The 20,357-nt window shown below is 41.5% G+C and overlaps 2 protein-coding genes across 4 annotated transcripts in view; one reads left to right on the top strand and one right to left on the bottom strand.

Annotated features, from left to right (window-relative positions):
- The first annotated feature begins 3,984 nt into the window (after window positions 1-3,984).
- Window positions 3,985-9,649, top strand: LOC143105675 (uncharacterized). 2 transcript variants are annotated; one of them, XM_076269742.1, is made up of 10 exons: window positions 3,985-6,487; window positions 6,605-6,834; window positions 6,925-7,166; window positions 7,299-7,473; window positions 7,572-7,648; window positions 7,709-7,889; window positions 8,115-8,370; window positions 8,554-8,582; window positions 8,685-8,833; window positions 8,999-9,649. In XM_076269742.1, the coding sequence occupies exons 3-9, from the start codon at window positions 7,143-7,145 to the stop codon at window positions 8,804-8,806; spliced, it is 864 nt and encodes a 287-aa protein (XP_076125857.1). In that variant the 5' UTR covers window positions 3,985-6,487; window positions 6,605-6,834; window positions 6,925-7,142; the 3' UTR covers window positions 8,807-8,833; window positions 8,999-9,649. The 2 variants fall into 2 exon arrangements, with proteins under 2 accessions (XP_076125857.1, XP_076125856.1); XM_076269741.1 differs by having other exon boundaries at window positions 6,597-6,834.
- Window positions 9,650-14,559: 4,910 nt separating this feature from the next.
- Window positions 14,560-20,357, bottom strand: part of LOC143105671 (long-chain-fatty-acid--CoA ligase ACSBG2-like) — a 32,299-nt gene continuing 26,501 nt past the window's right edge. For both annotated transcript variants that reach the window (XM_076269735.1, XM_076269734.1), the window contains 5 exons: window positions 19,578-19,811; window positions 16,845-17,062; window positions 16,439-16,578; window positions 16,110-16,353; window positions 14,560-15,208 (listed from right to left, as the gene is read on the bottom strand). In XM_076269735.1, the coding sequence (XP_076125850.1) occupies window positions 15,129-15,208; window positions 16,110-16,353; window positions 16,439-16,578; window positions 16,845-17,062; window positions 19,578-19,811 (916 nt within the window). In that variant the 3' untranslated portion in view covers window positions 14,560-15,128. The remainder of the gene's footprint in view (window positions 15,209-16,109; window positions 16,354-16,438; window positions 16,579-16,844; window positions 17,063-19,577; window positions 19,812-20,357) is intronic.

Below are 20,357 nucleotides of genomic sequence, written 5' to 3'. Positions count from 1 at the left end.
CATTAAGTGGTTTTAATACTGTCCTGTTGTGAGAATGTACATCAGCTATTAGGTACTCAAGGTCATGGGGTCAAAGGTCATGCATGGTCATATGGGGTCCATGTCCTAATGTTCTCCCTCAGTATCTTATCTGTATCATTTTCAAATTGTAATCTTGTAGCATTTGTCACACCTGACAATTCAAGCTCCTGAAGTTACTTTACTTTTTTACTTTTTAATGTTCTAAGTCTTAGAATCTAAGGCAGTGGTCCCCAAACTACGGCCCGCCACCTCATTTTGGGTGGCCCCCCAAAACATATCTGTGGTATATAGCATCTGGCCCGCACAAGAGTATGACATCGCCAAACTATAACCTCCGTAATTTCCCCCATTCATTCTCTATGGCGAGTCCTAACAGTACACGTGTTATACTGTTTTTGTCCACGGGTGGTTGTTTTGCCGCTGTTTCGCGTTTACCATTGAAAACGGAATGAAATAGGCTTACCTGCAAACAATGTAAAGAGGCCTATGCTGAGCTGCATCAGTGCTCAAAGTATTCTAAAAGTGTATCAATTAATTGTTAATAACTAACTAACTTCTATTCAAGTCATATTTCTGGGACTTCCTGGGATAATTATTTCTATTTTTTATTCACTCGTTTAAATGTTCATCCAAATTCACACTTCACAAAGTTCTCATCAGGTAAGTGAAAGTTAGAATGGTGGTAGAATTTCAGATGTTTTTGCCAGCACTTCATAAAACTCTCATAGTTTGATTATTAAATTATTTGTAGGATATTGCTTGTTCACAACTTGAGCTGTGTATGCAAAGACACAGAGTTCAGAGTTCACACATTTTAGATAAAATATACTTTTAGGACTCCCTGCTTGGGAATGCTAAAGTCTTTTTTATTAGTATTATTTCATTTGAGCTACATTTTACATGGCATGATGGCAATATAAACACAGCTAACAATGGTATTAAATTGCAGTAGCCTGATTAAATGTAATGGAATATTCAACTAAGGTTCCAAATAATACCAAGATCCACGCACAGCCTGGTTAGGTGCAGGTAGATTGCAGGAACATACTTAATTAGAAAAATTGAGATAGTCCTACCGCACACTGTTTTGACGTTTCACTTGATTTTATTCAGAGCGAACAACGCGTTTCGCATATAGCGTCCTCAGGTTCGCTCAGGTATACCTGAGCGAACCTGAGGACGCTATATGCGAAACGCGTTGTTCGCTCTGAATAAAATCAAGTGAAACGTCAAAACAGTGTGCGGTAGGACTATCTCAATTTTTCTATTCAACTAAGGTTGTTTAATATCTTACTGTTGACATATAAGGCCCTGCATAACCTTGCTCCCAATTATATAACCGACCTCTTAGAGAGCTACACCCCTTCCCGCTCACTGCGATCCTCATCAGCTGGTCTGCTCAAGGTGCCCAAGATGAACCTCAGCACCGTGGGAGAGAGAGCGTTCTCCCACACAGCCCCAAAGCTATGGAACTCACTTCCAAACAACATCAGGCAGTGTGAATCCACTGCCCAGTTTAAAAAGGAACTGAAAACGTATCTCTTCAGACTATCCTATGGACTGTGATATGGCTAAATGGACTATATATATTTTTCTCCTTTTTTGATATATATATATATATATATATATATATTTCCCTTCTATTTGTTTTATCTGTAAAGCGACCTTGGGTGTCCTGAAAGGCATTCTTTAAATAAAATGTATTATTATTATTATTTATTATTAAGGTAGACTGTTGTTGTTCACAGCACTAAGCTATTTAAGGTTACTGATATACTCCAAGTCTCTGGCCCTCTCTTAGAGCCAGGCATAGTGAGCTGGCCCTCGGAAGAAAAAGTTTGGGGACCACTGATCTAAGGGAATGATGAAACAGAAAAGACAGATCTAATGCTTTTAAGTTGTCTAAAGGGCGACATAAAATTGGCACAAACAACTTTAGACTTTAGACATGTCAAGAAGGGATTGTAAAAGAGAAATGTTGGATCTAACACAAGTTGGTCAGAATGTGGCATATTACTGCAAGGAAATTGGGTTTACATTTTAGGCATAATTAAAAGATTAGCATTGGAAGATCTAAAGGTCCTTTGGTTGATAGGATATTAAAAGCTGTAAAAGATAAATAAATAAATAATATTAAAAATATTCTATAGGAAATAGGGAGCGAGTGCTAGCCTAGAAATCTAGACCCACCCTAGCGGCAGCAAATGGAATTTGCAGCCAGGGTAGTCTAGCAAGTTGGCTTGCAAGCTGGAAAAATTAAACTTCGATCAGGCCAATCACATATATACGCGTATAGAGTCGGCAACGGTTCCGTGTGAATTCCCTGCTACTTGAAAACAATGAAGATAGATGCTGCTGCTGGCAAACTGTGGCCTTTGAATCGCGACTCAAGTTAAGCTTTTTTTAAGTTGGCAAAAGTTTGATCAACTAAAACGCATGGGACTCATGAGTTGTAGCGCTATCCTATAGCATGTAGAGGAAAATTTGAAAGACAATTATTTATCCCGCCCCTCAGATTGAGCACTGTAAATGGTGAGTTCCCAGACCCTACATTTTGATGTGGGTCTGGCTCGTCAGGCTAAGCGAGTGCAGTTCAGCTAACACATCAGCCTTGGGTCTGCTTTAAGCTGCCTGGCCTATGTTGTCCCAAATGTCTCATTCTTTTTCCGATGGGCTGCATGTGGTGAGCTTATACAACAGGGCTATGGGTCATTTTACACTCATCTTACACTTTAACTCTGTATCAAAGATGATACCTAGGCTTGAACTTTTGATTTGACTTGGTGTGCCAGGTTCCCAAGGTTACTAAGAACGGTGTCTCATGTTGATTTTGGTCCAACCAAAAGTATCTGTTTTATCGTCATTTAGCTTTATTGTTGCTCAGGTCTGGTTATTCCTTCGCTGTTTCTGGGTTTTCAACGGATTTGGGCTCGCATTTTTCACGACATAGCTCCTCCTGCAGCTTCGGTAGCAAGTGACTGCTACGCTAAACCCCCACTAGCTAGCGAGCTAGCCTTCAAGAATCCAAGCTAAACACATACAGGGCTCACAATAAAACGGTCGAGCAAACACATTGTTCAAGAGACTATCAAACCACATTACAAAAACGGCGTTCACCCAAGGGTAGGCTACTTACAATTTCAACAGCAACAAAGCCAAGTCAGCGTCCGTTTTGCAGTCTTCTTAGAAACTACAATCGGACTACATTTTCGAGGCGCGATTGGATACTTCTGCTTAGTCACATCCGGATTTACCCGGACCGGGTTCAGAAAGTTGCATATTACTTTTTTTCCACGGAGAAGCAATAGGGGGAGACGAAGCACCCACCAAACAACCCAGAAAGTGTTGTAGAACCATGAGAACGACTCTCAACCTGCATAATTAAGGTAATTTTTGCTAAAGTTGTTGCATAGGGCTTCTTTAATAGAGGCTAAGCATGTGAGAAGGGAGCAAAGGCCATCTGGGTTTATAGGCTCCACAGAGATATATAATTGGGTATCGTCTGCATAGCTGTGGAAGTTTACATATGCTGACTTATGATGTTTCCTAATGGAAACATATACTGTTTAGGGAAAAAAGCATCTTGTCATTTTGTTAGGCTTTAGGTTACAATAGAATGGGCTCTATTAATTTTAATGAGTAGGCCTAAAGTTAAAGTATTTCTATCAATTTAGCAGACATTTTGTTTGTTTTTAACAAAATTGGCTATGTGGATGATGAAATGGTGTGTGTGTATGTGTGTGTGTGGGGGGTTGTAATGAAATGGTAGGGGGGGGGCTAATGGGGTGTGTGGGGGAGGGGGTTATACCTGTGTGGGGGTATGTTGTGTGTTTGGGTGGGGTGGGGGTGATGAAATGGTGTGTGTATGGGCGGGGTATGTATGGTGTAATGGTGTTAAGTGTGTGTGTGTGGTGGTGGGGGGGGGGGTTCTAAGTTATTCTTAGAAGATCTAGTTATTTCATCTACACTATGGGCCCTATCTTGGCAATCAAAAGTGCAGTGCAAAGCGTATTATTATCCTGACGCAAAGCATTACATCACTGACCAAGAAAAGGCTGGTCTATAGTGAAATGCGCATCTGAAGCAAAGCTGAAGACGCATTGTCACGAGATGTAAGCAGCAACTCCTCTGCAGGATAAATGTCCTTATGTTTTTTATTCAGTCATTCGAACAGTATTGGGGTAAGTGTTGCTTTTTTCAGGCTATGTTTTCGATGGTAACCCCTTGTCAGTCAATAGTGAAAGTAATTAACTGTGTATAACTGTTTTGTCATTGACTATGACACCACGGTGAAGTTAGTTTCACTTTGCTTTCAATTAATAGACGAGTGCAGATGTGTGCAGCCTATATGGTTTAGTGGAATACCTGTTCCATACGGTCTTGCGTGCAAGCAGATTCCTTCAAATGCGCCGCTGACTATCAAAATACCAATGCGCTGTTTCAAGTTTTGCTGCTTGCTGTTAAAGGGAATGACATCATTCTCATTGGTTATTACGCCCAAAACACACCCATGACTCATTAAGGCACACTATGCAGGTTTTTTAGCTTAATATGCAAGTTGTTTAGCTTAAGAAACATAAAAGCCGTCTTCTTGCGCCAGGCACCCAACGTTAGATAACAAAACCACCCCCAATGTGGACTGGACAAACCCCGAAATTTGTTTAAAGGGGACATATTATGCAAATTTCACTTTTTGCATCCTTTTGTACCTCCATTTGGGTCTCTACTGTCGGTTGAACGATTTTGGTGTCAGGAATCATAGGCTTCTATGAGCCATTTTCTGGCTCCCTTAACCTGACGTCAAAATAAGGGAATTTGCATAGAACCACCCTGGCGCCACCCCTCACCTCTCAACCCCCATATAGCTCCACCCACCCAATTAGTTGAAGATCCGACATTAGTTTGCTGGTTTAACGAGCACGGACACCAAGTGCAATGACTACAAGCAAGAGCAAGTCACACATGAAGTGTTGTGTTGTTGGCTGCACAGAACAACACAAATACTTGCACTTTCTCCCAGCCAAAGACGACAGAAGAACCGAGTGGCTCCACTTCATTTTCGATGGCCATGTTCCAGCAACAGTCGGCAAAAATCTTGTGGTGTGTGCGAACCACTTCAAGGCAGACTGCTTTGAAAACTTAGGACAGTACACTGCAGGATTAGCCATCAAACTTCGTTTGACAGAGGGATCTGTACCTACTGTTCGTGGCAAGTCACAAGATGAGAGACATGTAAGTACTTTCAAATAATGACTTTTGTGTTTCTATCGCAGTTAAGCATGAACTAACGTTAGGCTGTTCGTGTTTTGCCATTTAGCACAAGCTAACGCAAACATTACGGCTAACTTTAGCCCTGCATCTGCTTGGAGTGAGCATTTCCTCCATTCCAAATTGCAAATGCAGCACACAGCCGATCGAGTCATATTTGACAATCCCAGTCAATAATATCTGAAAGTAATGATTGTTAAAATGTTGTCTAAAAGCTAGACCTCCATTAAATATTGTCATGTTATTCACAATGGAGGCCACCGACAGCTAAAAGCCCTTAGTATAAGCTAATGTTAGCGATTGTAGCCTCACTTTATAACGTTATTCAGTGTTTGCACATTTCCCCTGTAGCTCTATTTCAGTTAAGATGCAGGGTTTGTCACAACTTGTAGTCGTTTTGTCCTTACTGATGATGAGCTAGATATGGTTATGTTATCTACAATGAAGGTGGCCAGTAAAAGCTCTTAGTCTAGGCTAATGTTTGCTGTTGTAAATAAAGAGAGATATATTACCGACATAGTCAGGGATGGATTACTGCACGGGCCTACTGGGCCCAGGCCCAGGGGCCCAAGGGGTCAGGGGGCCCTGAAGCCCAAGCCTTTGCATGGAATCATTGCCTCAATATCAACAAATCAGGATGTAGGATGTGATGCACATCAAACAAATTAAAAAAATTCTGGGGGAGGACCCCCAAACCCCCCCTCGCACATAGACGACAATTAGTGGGGGGCCCTTAATACATCTGGGCCCAGGGGCCCGAAAGTTCATAATCCGCCCATGGACATAGTGCAAGAAGTTGTAGGCTCAGTTTTTAGCTCAAAGTAAACGTGCATTTCCTGTACTCTAGAATTCATGTACAAGGGTTTGTCACAATTGGTACTCATGGTGAAACAATATGACTGATGAGTGTATGCTCTGATAAGATGAAATTCTGATAAGATGAATTTCAAGACCTCAAGAATGCAAGCTTTTTGTCAGAATTTGAGCATAAATTGTTGTACTGTACCCATGAAATGTATCAAAATGTTACTCATCTCTCTGCTCTCATCCCTCTTCTCTTTCCTCCTACAGGCTTGCACTTCACAGTTTCCGGCAACAAGAGAAATTGGTTGTCAAACAGATCACCCAGAGATTCTGAAACGTACTGTTGGTACACAGCTCTCTCTGCGGACTCTTCAGCCTTACTTCAGAAGTGAAGGTACAAAGTATGATCTCTCACAAATGTTTCTGATAAGGTTAAGCCTCTAGCTGTTACCTCAGTAACTTATTGTCATTTGTTTGTACCCAATAAAACATATCTGTTCAAGGTATCCAGGCTACTGTGTCCAGCAAAGACTGTGGTGTTGGCACGTCCACTGTTCCCCTCACTGCCCCGCCGCCTTTTTTAACGTTAACACCTATAAAGAGACCTCGTCTGGAGGAGGTGGAGGAGGAGGGAGAACTAGATCTTGAGGGCAGCCCTTCAATGGTGGCTTCTGAAGGGCTGGATGCCACTTATGATCCGGCTGACTCTGTTATATCTGATCCGGCTGACTCTGATATTTCGTGAGTAACTCAGATGTCATCATGTGTGAGTTTTCATGTGTTATGTACCATCACTTGTTGCGTTTTATTTCTTTATTTATTCATTTCCAGAGATATGCCATCTACTCCAATCCATGAAGTGAGTAAATATATAGTTTACGAGACCTGCATCATGGAGCTGTTCAAGGTGTGTCCTGTGTGCAAGCATCCGTGCACCATTCAAACGAGACGGCTCGGGACATTCATCTCCGTGGTGCAGCAGTGCCCCCATTGTGAGTACCGCCGAACCTGGGACAGCCAACCCCTACTCAACAACACACCAGCTGGCAATGTTCAGCTCTCTGTGGCAGAGGGTAAGTGAATTTGCTCATAGTTGTTGAATAAAGCATGAAATGATAAATAATACAGAGGTAGTGCCAGCTTTAGGTGCAATTACATGAATGTTTTCAACAACCCTTTTCTTTCCAATCTCTGTTTACTATTAGGTCTTTAGGGCTATGCACCTACAAGTGTTCCTTTACGACACCTTTCGTCGGCATGCGCACACCTATATTGAACCTGCCATTGTCACCAAATGGAAGGCCTCTCAGGATGACATGCTGCTCCGCCTTAGTAGGGAAAATGCCATAATTGGTGGCGACATGAGGGCTGACTCTCCAGGTATTTGAATATGTGAAGCACAACAATTACTATGTAATGACGTGCCTTAGGTTACTTTTTACTATATAAACTATATTACTATGTAAATGTTTTCAAAGGCCACTCCGCGAAATTTGGTAGCTACACCGTGATGGACCTGAAAACCAACACCGTGATTGATGTTCAGTTGGTCCAGGTGAGTGGGAATGAATTATACTGCTACGTATAGACACATGCATCTGATTTGTTTTCATAGAGCAACGAGGTAGGCGGTAGCTACCACATGGAGAAGGAGGGCCTGAAGAGAAGCCTTGCATTGTTGAACGGGCGCAAGGTGACCCTTGACTGTATAGTGACAGACCGACACCCGCAGATACAAAAGTTCCTGAGGGAAGCTGGCATCAACCAGTACTATGACGTCTGGCACATGGAAAAAGGTGTTTAAACATGCAATAGTCCACCCCCTCCTAAAAAAGACAAAACGTGAAAACACTGGCCTGAATAATTGCGAAATAGCATTTTCTTTCTAGAATTATAGAAAAAGCTGCCTTTCAACTACTTCAATCTTTCTATCTGACAATTAGATATTAGACCTGCGGCATGTTATAGTTATGATCTGAAAGAGTTGAGGATCAAAAGTGAAAATGTTTTTTGAATTCCAGGACTTTCAAAACAGCTGGAGAAGATCAGCAAAATAAAAAATAAAAGACTGCCAGAAGCTGAAGAAGTGGATGCGGGCCATAAGAAATCACATTTACTGGACTGCGGCAACATCTGCGTCAGGACCAGAGAGGGTGGCAAAATGGACCTCCATCCTCAACCATGTCCGGGACGTCCACACCCACGAGGACTCCAATTTCCCAGCCTGTCTGCATCCAGTTCGCAAAACCCGCGACAAGAACAAATGGCTGACAACAGGTATCTTTTGTTATGTATAGGAAATCACTTCAAACACATTGTACAAGTCCTTTATAGTTGACAATCAGAACTAGTGTATTGGAAGTCAGTCATATGGACTCAACTAATTTGGTTATATTGGCCCATTGCAACTGTTGGCATATCATGGTTTTGTGATAAAACAACGTTTTTTGTCTGTTGTAGGAACTCCAGCGTTCTACCAGCTGGAGAAGGTGCTGAGTGCCAAAAGAGTCCTCAAGGACATTGCTAAGCTTAGCCCCCACCACCAGACCTCATCATTATTTTCATGTTTGGTTTTCTCTTTACTGCGCAAGACTCTACCTGGCTGCTCTGCATTACAATGAGAATGCTGCACGAGACCAGGCCACCTCATCCTCTGGGGACCCTCTCTACAGGATGCATTTCCCAAAGTACAGGAAGGGAGAGTGCAGGGTGAAACCCATCAAAACTGAGACAACATTCCGTAAGTTACATAATTTTTTATTTATCAACAATAAAAGATCTGTTCATTATGTATGCTATTGCACTATAGTGGCTTTACAATGAACAAAACAATAAATAAATGTACAATGAAATACTTTACAAACTATGTACATAGTTACAGAAGTGTTTGTGAAATATTGCACAGGGTATGTGGAACACTTGATGGGCTTCATCATGGGCGAGGTCTTTATGGACCCAGAAGCATACAGGGAGGAACTCCTGAAAATAAGCATTCCTCCGGACCTGTCCTCAGAGTTTGAGCACCCAGAGAAGGAGGAGGTGATCGCCAACTACATTTCTCGCTTCAATCCAGGGGAGGCAGTTTGAAGCCCACGTATTGTCCTTGGCTGTCAGGAAACTCCCGACGAACACGCAGGACCACACATGACAGATTGACGACCCTTATTCTGCGTCCAAGGAAACCCCAACACCAACTGACAAAGCTCCTGTAGGCAAGATACCTGTAACGACTAAAAAAAACATTGCATTAGTTAGCAGGTTACATAATCTGTCAGTTCTGTCAAAAATGCAAAGTGCAATTGTCATATTTCAAGGAAATATGTTTTATTTCTGTTTTCTGTAATAAATATATTTTGTAATGTCTTATGTGTGTATGTTTGATACCTGCTGAATTTGCAGACAATAGCCATACATAAAAAGAAAGACAACAACAATTGGGGCATGTGTTGGTGTGTAAGGCCATTAGTGACCTATGAACATAGACTAACATCTGCTTTTGCTGATAAAAACGGTAGCCTGTCACTTCTCATGAACACTGGGAAAAACGAATAAGTAGCCTAATAAATAACACGTACTGCTCTATTCCCCGGAGCCGTAAGGCCCCATGGTCAGCTCTGTAGATGTTCAGTGCGTTCTGAAGAGAATAAACATTCAGGCACACCGGGTATAAACATGGATGATCAATTATGCATTGAGGAATCTCCTCCAGCTGCTGCAGACGTCGTGTGATCTATAATGGTAAGGTAAGGTGAGTGCTATGCTAGCACAGTCGCTAGCATTATTCGTAAATGAGTGAGTAATATGGCATACTCGCTAGCTCATTTGTAAATAAGTTAGTAACATTATAATGAAAAATATAAGCTAATCAAGTGCTGTGAATCTAGTGAAGTTTTTAAATGCAAGCAAATGTTAAATATTGTAAAAAGACTGGCTTTATGTCTTTATACTTCGTAACAGGCTGAAAAGGGTCAAGGCTAATAGCCAAGCCTAATGACACGTAGCACAGATGGAGGATAAATACATTGATTTAAAAAGTTAACAAACCATTCAGCAACTGCTTGCAGCATTCGTGGAGGTGTTTCTGCAGGTGGCTCCTCTTCATCTTGATCTGGGTCAGACTCTGGGTCGAACATGTTGGGCTGGAGTGCGCCTCTGTAATCCGTCATTTTCACCCGAGCGGTGGAGGTTTTCACGTGAAGAAAACGAGCAGTGTAAACATCTGACAGGTGGGGCGTGGCCAGCAATAGCTTATTTGCATAAAAGTGACGGAGCCCTAAAACGGCTCATTCTGAAAGGGACTGAAGCTGGCAAGAATTAGGCTGCAGAGATCTCTTTATGTGAGATTGATTTTGTGCAAAAAACTTTATGAACATGTTTTGTATGGCCCATAGACCTATTCTAACTTGTTTAAAAAGAGGTATAATATGTCTCCTTTAAGCTATTCGCTAGTGACCATGCGTTTTAGATCACCAAAATAGCATAGGGCCTTATTTTGGTGATCTAAAATGCATTCCAAAGTGCAAGTTGCTCTGTAAAGCAAGTATTTTGGTGATCTAAAACGCATTCCAAAGTGCAAGTTGCTCTGTAAAGCAACTTGTGCAGCGTTCTGATTTGCAACAGAGACGCTAAAGGAACTCGGACTACTCCGGCCTGCAACAACACCGGACTCGCCTGCTACTCCTCCCCCGGAAAGAAAGCGTCGGAAGCGGTGTGCGAGGAAGCAGAAGAGGGGCAAGCGCGGAGGCATCCGGGCCAGGCTAGCGGCCAGCCCAACTCGCCCAGCCATACCATCCATTCTCCTGGCAAATGTACGATCACTGGACAACAAAATGGACTACATACGACTGCTGAGATCAACGAACCGTACAGTGAGTAACTGCTGTGTGCTCGTCTTCACTGAGACTTGGTTAAATGACAACATTCCGGACTCTGCTGTACAACTGGAGCAGCTAGCATGCTATCGAGCAGACCGGGCCATTGTAAAGGGAGGAAAATCACGAGGAGGAGGAATCTGTGTTTACATCAGTGACGAATGGTGCCAGGACACTGTAGTAGTATGCAAACACTGCTCACCACTGGCGGAGTTTATGATCATAAAGTGCCGTCCTTTTTACCTGCCAAGGGAAATTACTGCGATTCTGCTAGTCGCAGTATACATCCCGCCTACCAACAATAACATCGATAGTAACACGGCTCTTAGTGAACTGTACCAGGCTGTCAGTGAACAACAGACGGCACACCCAGACGGTTTCACCATCTTCGCTGGAGATTTTAACCATGCAGATCTTAAAACTGTTCTTCCAAAGCTACACCAGCATGTTGATTTTCCAACAAGAGGAGACAACATCCTGGACCTGGTATACACTACACACAAAGGAGCATACAAAGCCACCCCCCCCCCCCACATTGGACTTTCTGACCATATCATTGTTATGCTAATGCCCGCATACAGACAAAGAGTAAAAGCAAACAAACCGGTTCGTAAGCAGGTAAAAGTGTGGCCTGAGGGAGCCTCCGATGCTCTTCAAGACTGCTTTGACACAACAGACTGGGAAATGTTTAAGCAGGCAGCCACTTACAACAACCAGACAGACATAGAGGAGTATACAGACACTGTAATCTCTTACATCACCAAGTGTATCGATGATGTGACCCACACAAAAGACATCATCACTCGGGCTAACTGGAAGCCATGGCTGACGGGATGTCCTCAGGCTGCTGAGGGCCAGAGACAAAGCCTACAGAGCTGGGGATGAAGCTGGCATGAGAACAGCGAGAGCCAACCTGTCCCGTGGCATCAAGGAAGCAAAAAAGGAATACACTCACAAGATAACCACCCACTTCAAAGACAGCAGGAACGCACAAAGCCTATGGCAGGGCATTCAGGCCCTCACGGACTACAAGCCCGCGCCACAGAGCTGTGAGAGCAACATCCCTCTGCTCAACAATCTGAACCGCATCTTTGCTCGCTTTGAAGCACAAAACAGCACTTGCTCACAGAAGACCCCTCCCCCTCCACACGAGCAGCCCCTGTGCCTCTCTGCCGACAGCGTGAAGAGGACACTTGCTGCTATCAACACCCGTAAGGCAACAGGCCCAGACAACATCCCAGGTCGTGCGCTGAAGGACTGCACTGAGGAGCTTAAGGATGTCTTCACAGACATATTTAACACTTCCCTGAAGCAAGCCATCGTCCCATCATGTTTCAAAGCTGCCACCATCATACCTGTGCCGAAGAAAACTGCTCCATCCTGCTTCAATGACTACCGCCCCGTGGCACTGACACCCATCATCATGAAGTGCTTTGAGCGGCTTGTCATGTCACACATCAAATTCATTCTCCCCCCCTGTTGTTGAAGCTGTTTATAGACTTCAGTTCTGCATTCAACACCATAATACCACAACAACTCATCTGCAAACTTGACAAACAGGGACTCAGTACCTACCTCTGCAACTGGCTACTGGACTTCCTCTGTCAGAGGCCTCAAGTAGTACGTGTTGGCAACAATATCTCAACCAGCATCACACTGAGCACGGGGGCCCCCCAAGGCTGCGTGCTCAGTCCGCTGCTCTTCACCCTGCTGACTCATGACTGCACTGCAACCTACAGCAACAATCACATAGTGAAATTTGCTGACGACACAACTCTGGTGGGTCTCATCACCAAGGGCGACGAGACTCAATACAGGTTGGAGGTCGACCTTCTGACCACGTGGTGCAGGGACAACAACCTCCTGCTGAACGTCAGCAAGACCAAGGAGATTGTTTTTGACTTCCGGAGAGGTCACACCAAACACCTGCCACTGACCATCGATGGTGCTGTGGTGGAGAGAGTGAGCAGCACCAAATTCCTGGGGGTGCACATCAGTGAAGACCTCTTCTGGACCACCAACACTGCATCACTGGCGAAGAAAGCTCAGCGCCGCCTCTACTTCGTGCGGAAACTCAGGCGAGCAAGTGCTCCACCAGCCATCATGACCACATTCTACCGAGGCACCATTGAGAGCATCCTCTCCAGCTGTATCGCTGTGTGGGGCGGAAGCTGCACTGAATACAACAGAAAAGCCCTGCAGCGCATAGTGAACACAGCTGGAAGGATTATTGGTGCTTCACTCCCCTCCCTGAAAGACATTTACACCACCCACCTCACCTCACCTGTGGGTGATGCAAGTCACCCCGCTCACAATTTGTTTGATCCACTGCCCTCTGGGAAGAGGTACAGAAGCCTGCGCTCCCGCACCACCAGACTCACCAACAGCTTCATACACCAGGCTGTTAGGATGCTGAACTCTCTCCCCCCTCCACCCTCAGCTACATAACATCCTGGACTTTTGGACCCACAATGGCTGCCTTGCACTACTCCACTTGTACTACTCCACTTGTACACTTGCACACTTTGCAACTTGTTGTTGTTGTCCTGAAAACACAACACACTTCTGCTGCTCTTACATAACTTGCACCACTATGCCACTTGCTTACTACCACTTGCTTAGGTCAAACAGAACTACCTCAGCCATTTATTGGCCTGACTTTGCACTACTATATTGACTGTCTATGCACAATTGCACAATTTCAACCCAATTTTGCTGCTCTTATTTATTCATTGTATGTGCCTTCTTATTTACTTTTTATTGTTTACTTGAATGTTATGTTTGTCTGTGGACTTAATTGGTAAAATGATGTCTTGTCTCCACCGTGGGATAGTGAGAATCCTGAGAAAACTATTTTGATCTCTTTGTATGTCTTGACATGTGAAGAAATTGACAATAAAGCAGACTTTGACTTTGAAAAAGGTGTTCTAAGCAATGCTGGGTAACGTAATTTCTGTTGACGTTCAAACAAAACAGAGAGCTAGCTCGCTCCCTCCCCCTCCCTCCCGTGCAATTGAAACTCTCTTAAACATGCATCTCTTCAGTGATTGGCTGGAACGGTTTGTTATTTTTTTATGGTCCAGGCTGGACCAAATTGTTTTTGTTGCCGTTTTTGGAGCCTAGGCTGTCAGAGACCGCTTTTTTTTGTTTACAGTGTATTCAGGGCACAGGCAGTTAGTGGATGGTGAGGTGATGTTTGCTGTACAGTATGTGACAAAAAATGTTTTAGCTTAGAAACCGTGTTACATTGCTTAATGCACGTTTAAAAAGTCAAACCATATTATCCTGAGTAATCACAGGCCTATTATATCAAACCTACCTGAGTAATCACAGGCCTATTATATCAAACCTACCTTTCCTGAGCAAAGTACTTGAAAAAAGAAAACTGTGTAACATCGCTTAGAGCACATTTAAGCTCATTGTCTTCTCACATGCCAACAGACTGAATAGTCTCTTTTCTTGCTTTAACTCACATAGGAAGCCTAAATCATGGTGGCATATAATACTTATATTAAAACACATAAAGACCTGTGGTCAGAGGTCAAGGCTCATCACTCCAGAACATTTGAGGTTAAATTGGGCTGACGCATACTCAAACATTTTGCATCAAGTTTATTTTAATTTTAACATGCAGTGCTTGGGATTAAATAAAATCACTGAAATTAAGAATATGTTGCAGTGAACTACATCATACAGAGTATCACAAGTGAAAAGTTAGATGTACAGTTAGATGTACAACTGATTGATTTCAACACACTTCAAAACAATAAACAATAGTGTCAGTGATCAACTGAGATAACTGTTAAAATAATGTTAGCTTATTAAAGTGTAAATATAAAGCTTGTCCCTGCCAGAATCATCATAGAACACAATTAAAATACCAGACATAAAAATAAATCACATAGTATCAAAACCGCATAAATAATTGCGACTTTTGCAAATGCCACACTGAATAATAGTATATAAATATTCTGTAATATAAATATCCTGAAAATAACACCATAGCTGTAAATCTCAATGTTCTAAAGATCAATTTGCTTGCAAAATAACCAAGACATTTTACAAATCAACATGTAGAAAAGCATGATACATATCATATGGATCATTAATAGAAAAGCAATTTACCACTGAAGGCCTAATGGAAAGTGCACCCATTAGAGACTATTATGTTCCTGAGTAAAATGTATTAATTTGTCCTTGATATTTCTCAGAGACATATGACCTCTTCAGCTTCAGTGTGGGACCTGAAAGATGATTGAGAAAATTGTCAATTTCTCAATGAAATAATTCATTAATTATATTTGCCTGTCTTCTTTAGCACGTTACACACTAATTGCTACTCACTAAGAAGTGAAAATCCAAAGAATGTGGTTTGGTACACAAATGTGATGTTCCAGATAATGAGTCACAAACAATAGAATATTTGACATTATATCAATGGACCACATGCACGGAACACTCTTAAGTCAGGTCGTTTATTGCCAGTGGTGCCAGCTGTGTAGTAGACGCCGTTAATGCAATTAGTGTCTACATGGACACGGTTGGGTGTTGCACCTAGTGTTACAATTTTTATTATTGGGCAAACAAGATATTCAGTGTCGGAGTGAACATGTAAGGAGCAGAATATAACAGAATATGCCGTTACAACACAGCTAATGCTTCACCCGAAATAAAATGTAATAAAACCTAAATGGTGTCTAAAATGAGATTCCCATTCTATATCCACGAATATAATAATGGGGCTTTTACATTTTCAGTCAAATCTTAAAGTGTAATTCCAGCGAAAATTGATCCAAGAGTGGTTTTCTGCATTAAAACACATCAAATAAGCCGTGGAGACAGTATTTTTCGTTGACCAACCACTACAGAACTTGCTCCAATATACGCTACAAGTGTATATTGCAAACAGTGGATTAGCTAAGGGCCATGAGCGAAACTCTTCCCAAATAGCATTTTTCTCTACCTCATCAGTAGCTTGCTCAAGGTCCCTACACATAAAACGAACCCAGAGTTTATTATAGCAAGCTCTGTAGTGGTTGATTAACGAAAAATACTGTCTCCACAGCTTATTTGATGTGTTTTAAATGCAGAAAAAGCACACTTTGGTCAATTTTCGCTGGTATTACACTTTAATGCTTTACCTACCAAGTTCTCCTCCTGGTATAGAGAAGTCTTGAAGTAGAATAGTCCACTTCTGAACCCTCTGGGCATTGGAAGTGGCTTTATTGTTTACACGTTCCATTCCCTCTTCAATTGCTTTGTAAATAGCAGGCTCCTTGTTCTTGACAATCTCTGAAACTTTGGTAGCACTAACACCATGCTGTCGACAGAACTCAATCACTAAAGGGCTTAGTTCATCTGTAGGCTCTCCTGCATCATTCATGACACACTAAGGAAGTGTATGGCAGTGGGTTAATACAATATCATATTTTGAAGAAAGACAATATGACTAGCAAGCCTTAAAGTACTCTTACTTTCAGTGTGAGAAGCATGGAAAGGAACTTTTTCTTGTCTCCTACTAGCATTGCATTGCTAATGATTGGAATTTCCTCCTTTACAAAATCTTCAATTGGCACTGGAGGAATGTTCTCTCCTCCAGCAGTGATTATTATCTCTGTAAAGCAAAATGTCATGGTTGTCAGATTTTTAACCTTTTAGGTTATCAGGATTGTCTTTCAACCATTACACTTATTAAAGACAACATTTTTGCCCATTATCACAATTTTACTTATGAATGACGTATAGGTTGTAGGTGGTCAAGACCAATCCAGACAGACAAAAATCATTATCTCAAAGATATGCTGAGGAATTGATGACGGACTGACCATGTTGGACAAGGAGGACAGTGTGAGTTTTCACGCATGGTCTGACATGGCCTACCTTTAATTCTTCCTGTGATGAACAGGAAACCTTCTTTATCATGTTTACCCAGGTCCCCAGAGTGTAGCCAGCCCTCATTGTCCAAAGCCTCTTCTGTCTTTTCAGGCATATTCAAATAGCCCATGAACACATGTCGTCCATAGAAGCATATCTCCCCATTTCCCTCCTTATCAGGGTTATCTAGCTTGGTATTGCAACCAGGCACCTCTTTACCGCAACTGGGTGAATATCAAAACACAACAACACTCATAAACGCAATACCAAACACAACTAGATTTGCGGTTCCGAGTAACTGCAAGAGTGGGTTTGATCAGAGGCATGGAACTCAGCCTCATCCAAGGATTCCAACGGTACCTCATTTATAAAAATCGGGCACAGAGATCAAAAGTTATCTGCATTAAAGCAACATCCAATAAGCTAAAACGCATAAATAAAGTGGTTGATATGCTGGTTGCTAGGGCAATCATGCTGGTTGCTATGGTGGTCGCTAGGTTGACATTACAGGGGTGGTTTCTAGGTTGTTGCTAGCGTAATTAGTTAGTTGCTAGTAAGCCATCTTAAGCTGACTGCATAAAGTGATTATTTTAAGAGATACATTTTCAAACCAGAACTGTGTATAGGTCATGGTTAAAAACGTATCAGAATCTCAGAAATAATCACGTAATGCAGCCACTTTAAGATTTTTTAAAAAGTCATATTTTTTAAAGGCAATCAAATTTCTGCTGACTCTCTTCTGGCAGTGGGTAAAGGCCAGCGCCTCCTGAGAGGGTCAGTTCTGAGGTTGTTGGCTGCTGGAACCAAAAAAAATGAATTTTCTTAAAAGACAATGTGACTGAAGTGCGGGCAAAGTTTGCACAGAAATGTACGATTTTTCCCACCCTCATCGACCTTGTCATAAAACTTCTTTAAATGATCACACGACGCCTCCTTGCTGCTTTGTCGTCTACATCAGCCTTTCTCAAACTTCTTTGACCTGAGGCCCAGTCAAGGCATACTTTGGGGTCATAGGGCCCACCTACATGAACCCACCCCCTCCTCCCACACCCCATCAAATTATAATGATCTCACAATTATTGTTATTTTTATACTATATTGCTATACATGCACTTCAAAACAGTCAATGTTTAAAGTGCTAAGATTGTTCACAAAAGTTTGTGAAAGCATGCACATCAGAGTACTGCTTTACTAATGTAAAATATAATTAGGCCTACAATAGTTTCATTGTTTTTGCATTGTTGCATGATGAGTTTAATTGGAAAAAAAAAAAAAATGCTTATGACACTTAAATCCAATTTGCATAATAATTTGGAACACGGTGTATGTAATGTCTCACAGTTGATGGTGTATGTCAGAGTGAAAACCAAGCCACGAGGTTGAGAGAATTGTCCCTAGACAATTTGAGTATTGTGCATAGAATGATATAAGAAAAAATGAATTGAATCCATTTTAAGATGAGTCTGAAACATAAAAAAATTTGGGAAACTTTCCGGTTGTCATCTGGTCATCCTGTACTTAATTAATGAATTAATTCTATTACAGAGTTATGGTTTGTGTTTATGATTTTTGTTAATATGAAAACGTGTTGTCATTATTGATATTCGATATTGTTATTGATATTGTTACTATTATGCTTAAAGGTCCAGTATGTAGGAAATAATGGAAAATAAACTGTAACCATTCCAAAAATGATCAACATATGTTGTCAGAGAGTAAGGAAACACGATGAATTGAAGTAATGGCTTATTTGACAACATTACTCTAACCCATAAAACCCCATAAAACCCATGAAAAAAAATGAGTTACGGGGCGGAATCTCTTGGAATTTTCATTTATGTTTTGAACAATTAATTCTAGAATAGCGTATTAATAATGGGCTAGCGCGTCCTTCTATTTGGGTTGCCAAATTAGCAAAGGCCAACTGTCAACAGCTGTCAGTTGTAGTCATGAACACCTACGAGAGGCAGGCAAATGTCCAAAATTAAAACAAGAAACACATTAAGTGGACAACGGAAGAGCTTCCTGAGATGGCGACGTCTTCATCAAACGAAGAATATCAAGTCTGACGCAGAGCTGGCCATATTTCTCCACAACAGGTAGCCTAGGCTAAACTTCATCTGCATCGCTAACTTCAGCTATATACATGTATGTTACGTTGGTTAGAGAGGTATCTTTTGTTTTCACTGTTTCCGTAATGTGTAGCTGGGTAATGGTTGGAGAAACGTTAAAGCAGCTGCAGGTCAACTAACGTTAGCTAAGTCTTCATTACATCTGGCAACCCAGAAGAGGCTCGCGTCTGGTAGTCTTGAGAACGTTCACCAGTGTTTTGATTTTGGCCTACAGAACGTTTGGTAACAATCCTACAAATCGCACCTTTAATGTAGGCTTTTTTCATCTTCATTTAAAACTATTATTTTAACTAATGTAGAGTTCATGTACTGTAAGTCGCTGTGGACAAAAGTGTCTGCCAAATATCATAATCAACGATAACCATAGATTGTAGGTAGATATAATTGGGAGATTGGGACATTTGTGGTTCATTTTTCACCCCATTTGCCTCTAGTTTGGATAAAATAGGAATGAAATTTGGGTGTGCGTGCATGATAAAAGCATTTATTATATCTCTCTGCACCAGTATAATTCAATTGCATGTTGTGAATGAATTAACTAAAGGAGGTAAAATAGTACACATTGAGTGGTATATTGAATGTTTGAGAAAAGATGGACCTAGCTTACCTTGTGATGCGGAAGCCCTCTTGGCAGGAGATGGTGTGTGGGCCAGTGCTCTCACTCATGCCATAAACCTCAAAAAGGGGAATGTGCAGGCTCATGAAATACTCAAGTGTATCCTTGGTGATGGGAGCTGCTCCTGTATAACATGCCTTGCAATTGTCAAGACCCAAGGCAGAACGCACCTTTTTGAAAACCAGGTTGTTGGCAACAGAGAAACCCCAAGGCACCACATTAGTCCTGGAATAAACACAGACAAAAACTAAACATTGGATGGATGGATAGAAATTCAGATTAAAATGCCAACCTGATGTGTTATTTTGTTGCTATTTAATTAAAAAGATGATAGCAAAGACTGGAAGTTACTAAGATCATTTCCATCTCTGGATTTACGTAATTTTCTCTCAGCTACTCTAAGTATTACTATTATTAAAATATTAATAGTAACAATATATCTAGCCAAGTGATAAAATAGTATTTTTTGTAATTCCATCACCTTTATGGAAGTATCTTGTTTCTTATATCAATTAACATTTGTCAAAATGTTTTTAATAGGAAAAAAAACCTCTAGCTTTGCCAAAAGTGTAGGCCCAAAAATTCACAATTTTGGGGATATTATTGAATTTATATTGAGTTTTTAGGAAAATGTCTAAATGCCATATGTTTTAATCTGTTTAAGTTAAGAAACCCAATTTATTTGAACTGTATTTAACCTGTGAGAGGTTTATGTTTGAAGGAAATTCGATGATTTCTGATATTTGACAAATATCTGACAAAATTATAATT

This window comes from Alosa pseudoharengus, unplaced genomic scaffold (assembly GCF_046254945.1).
Source record: "Alosa pseudoharengus isolate Yale_2024_CS ecotype anadromous, Long Island Sound unplaced genomic scaffold, YU_APseudo_1.1 YU_APseudo_1.1_scf_6, whole genome shotgun sequence".
Classification (NCBI taxonomy): domain Eukaryota; kingdom Metazoa; phylum Chordata; class Actinopteri; order Clupeiformes; family Clupeidae; genus Alosa; species Alosa pseudoharengus.
This window is presented reverse-complemented; position numbering and strand designations above follow the sequence as displayed.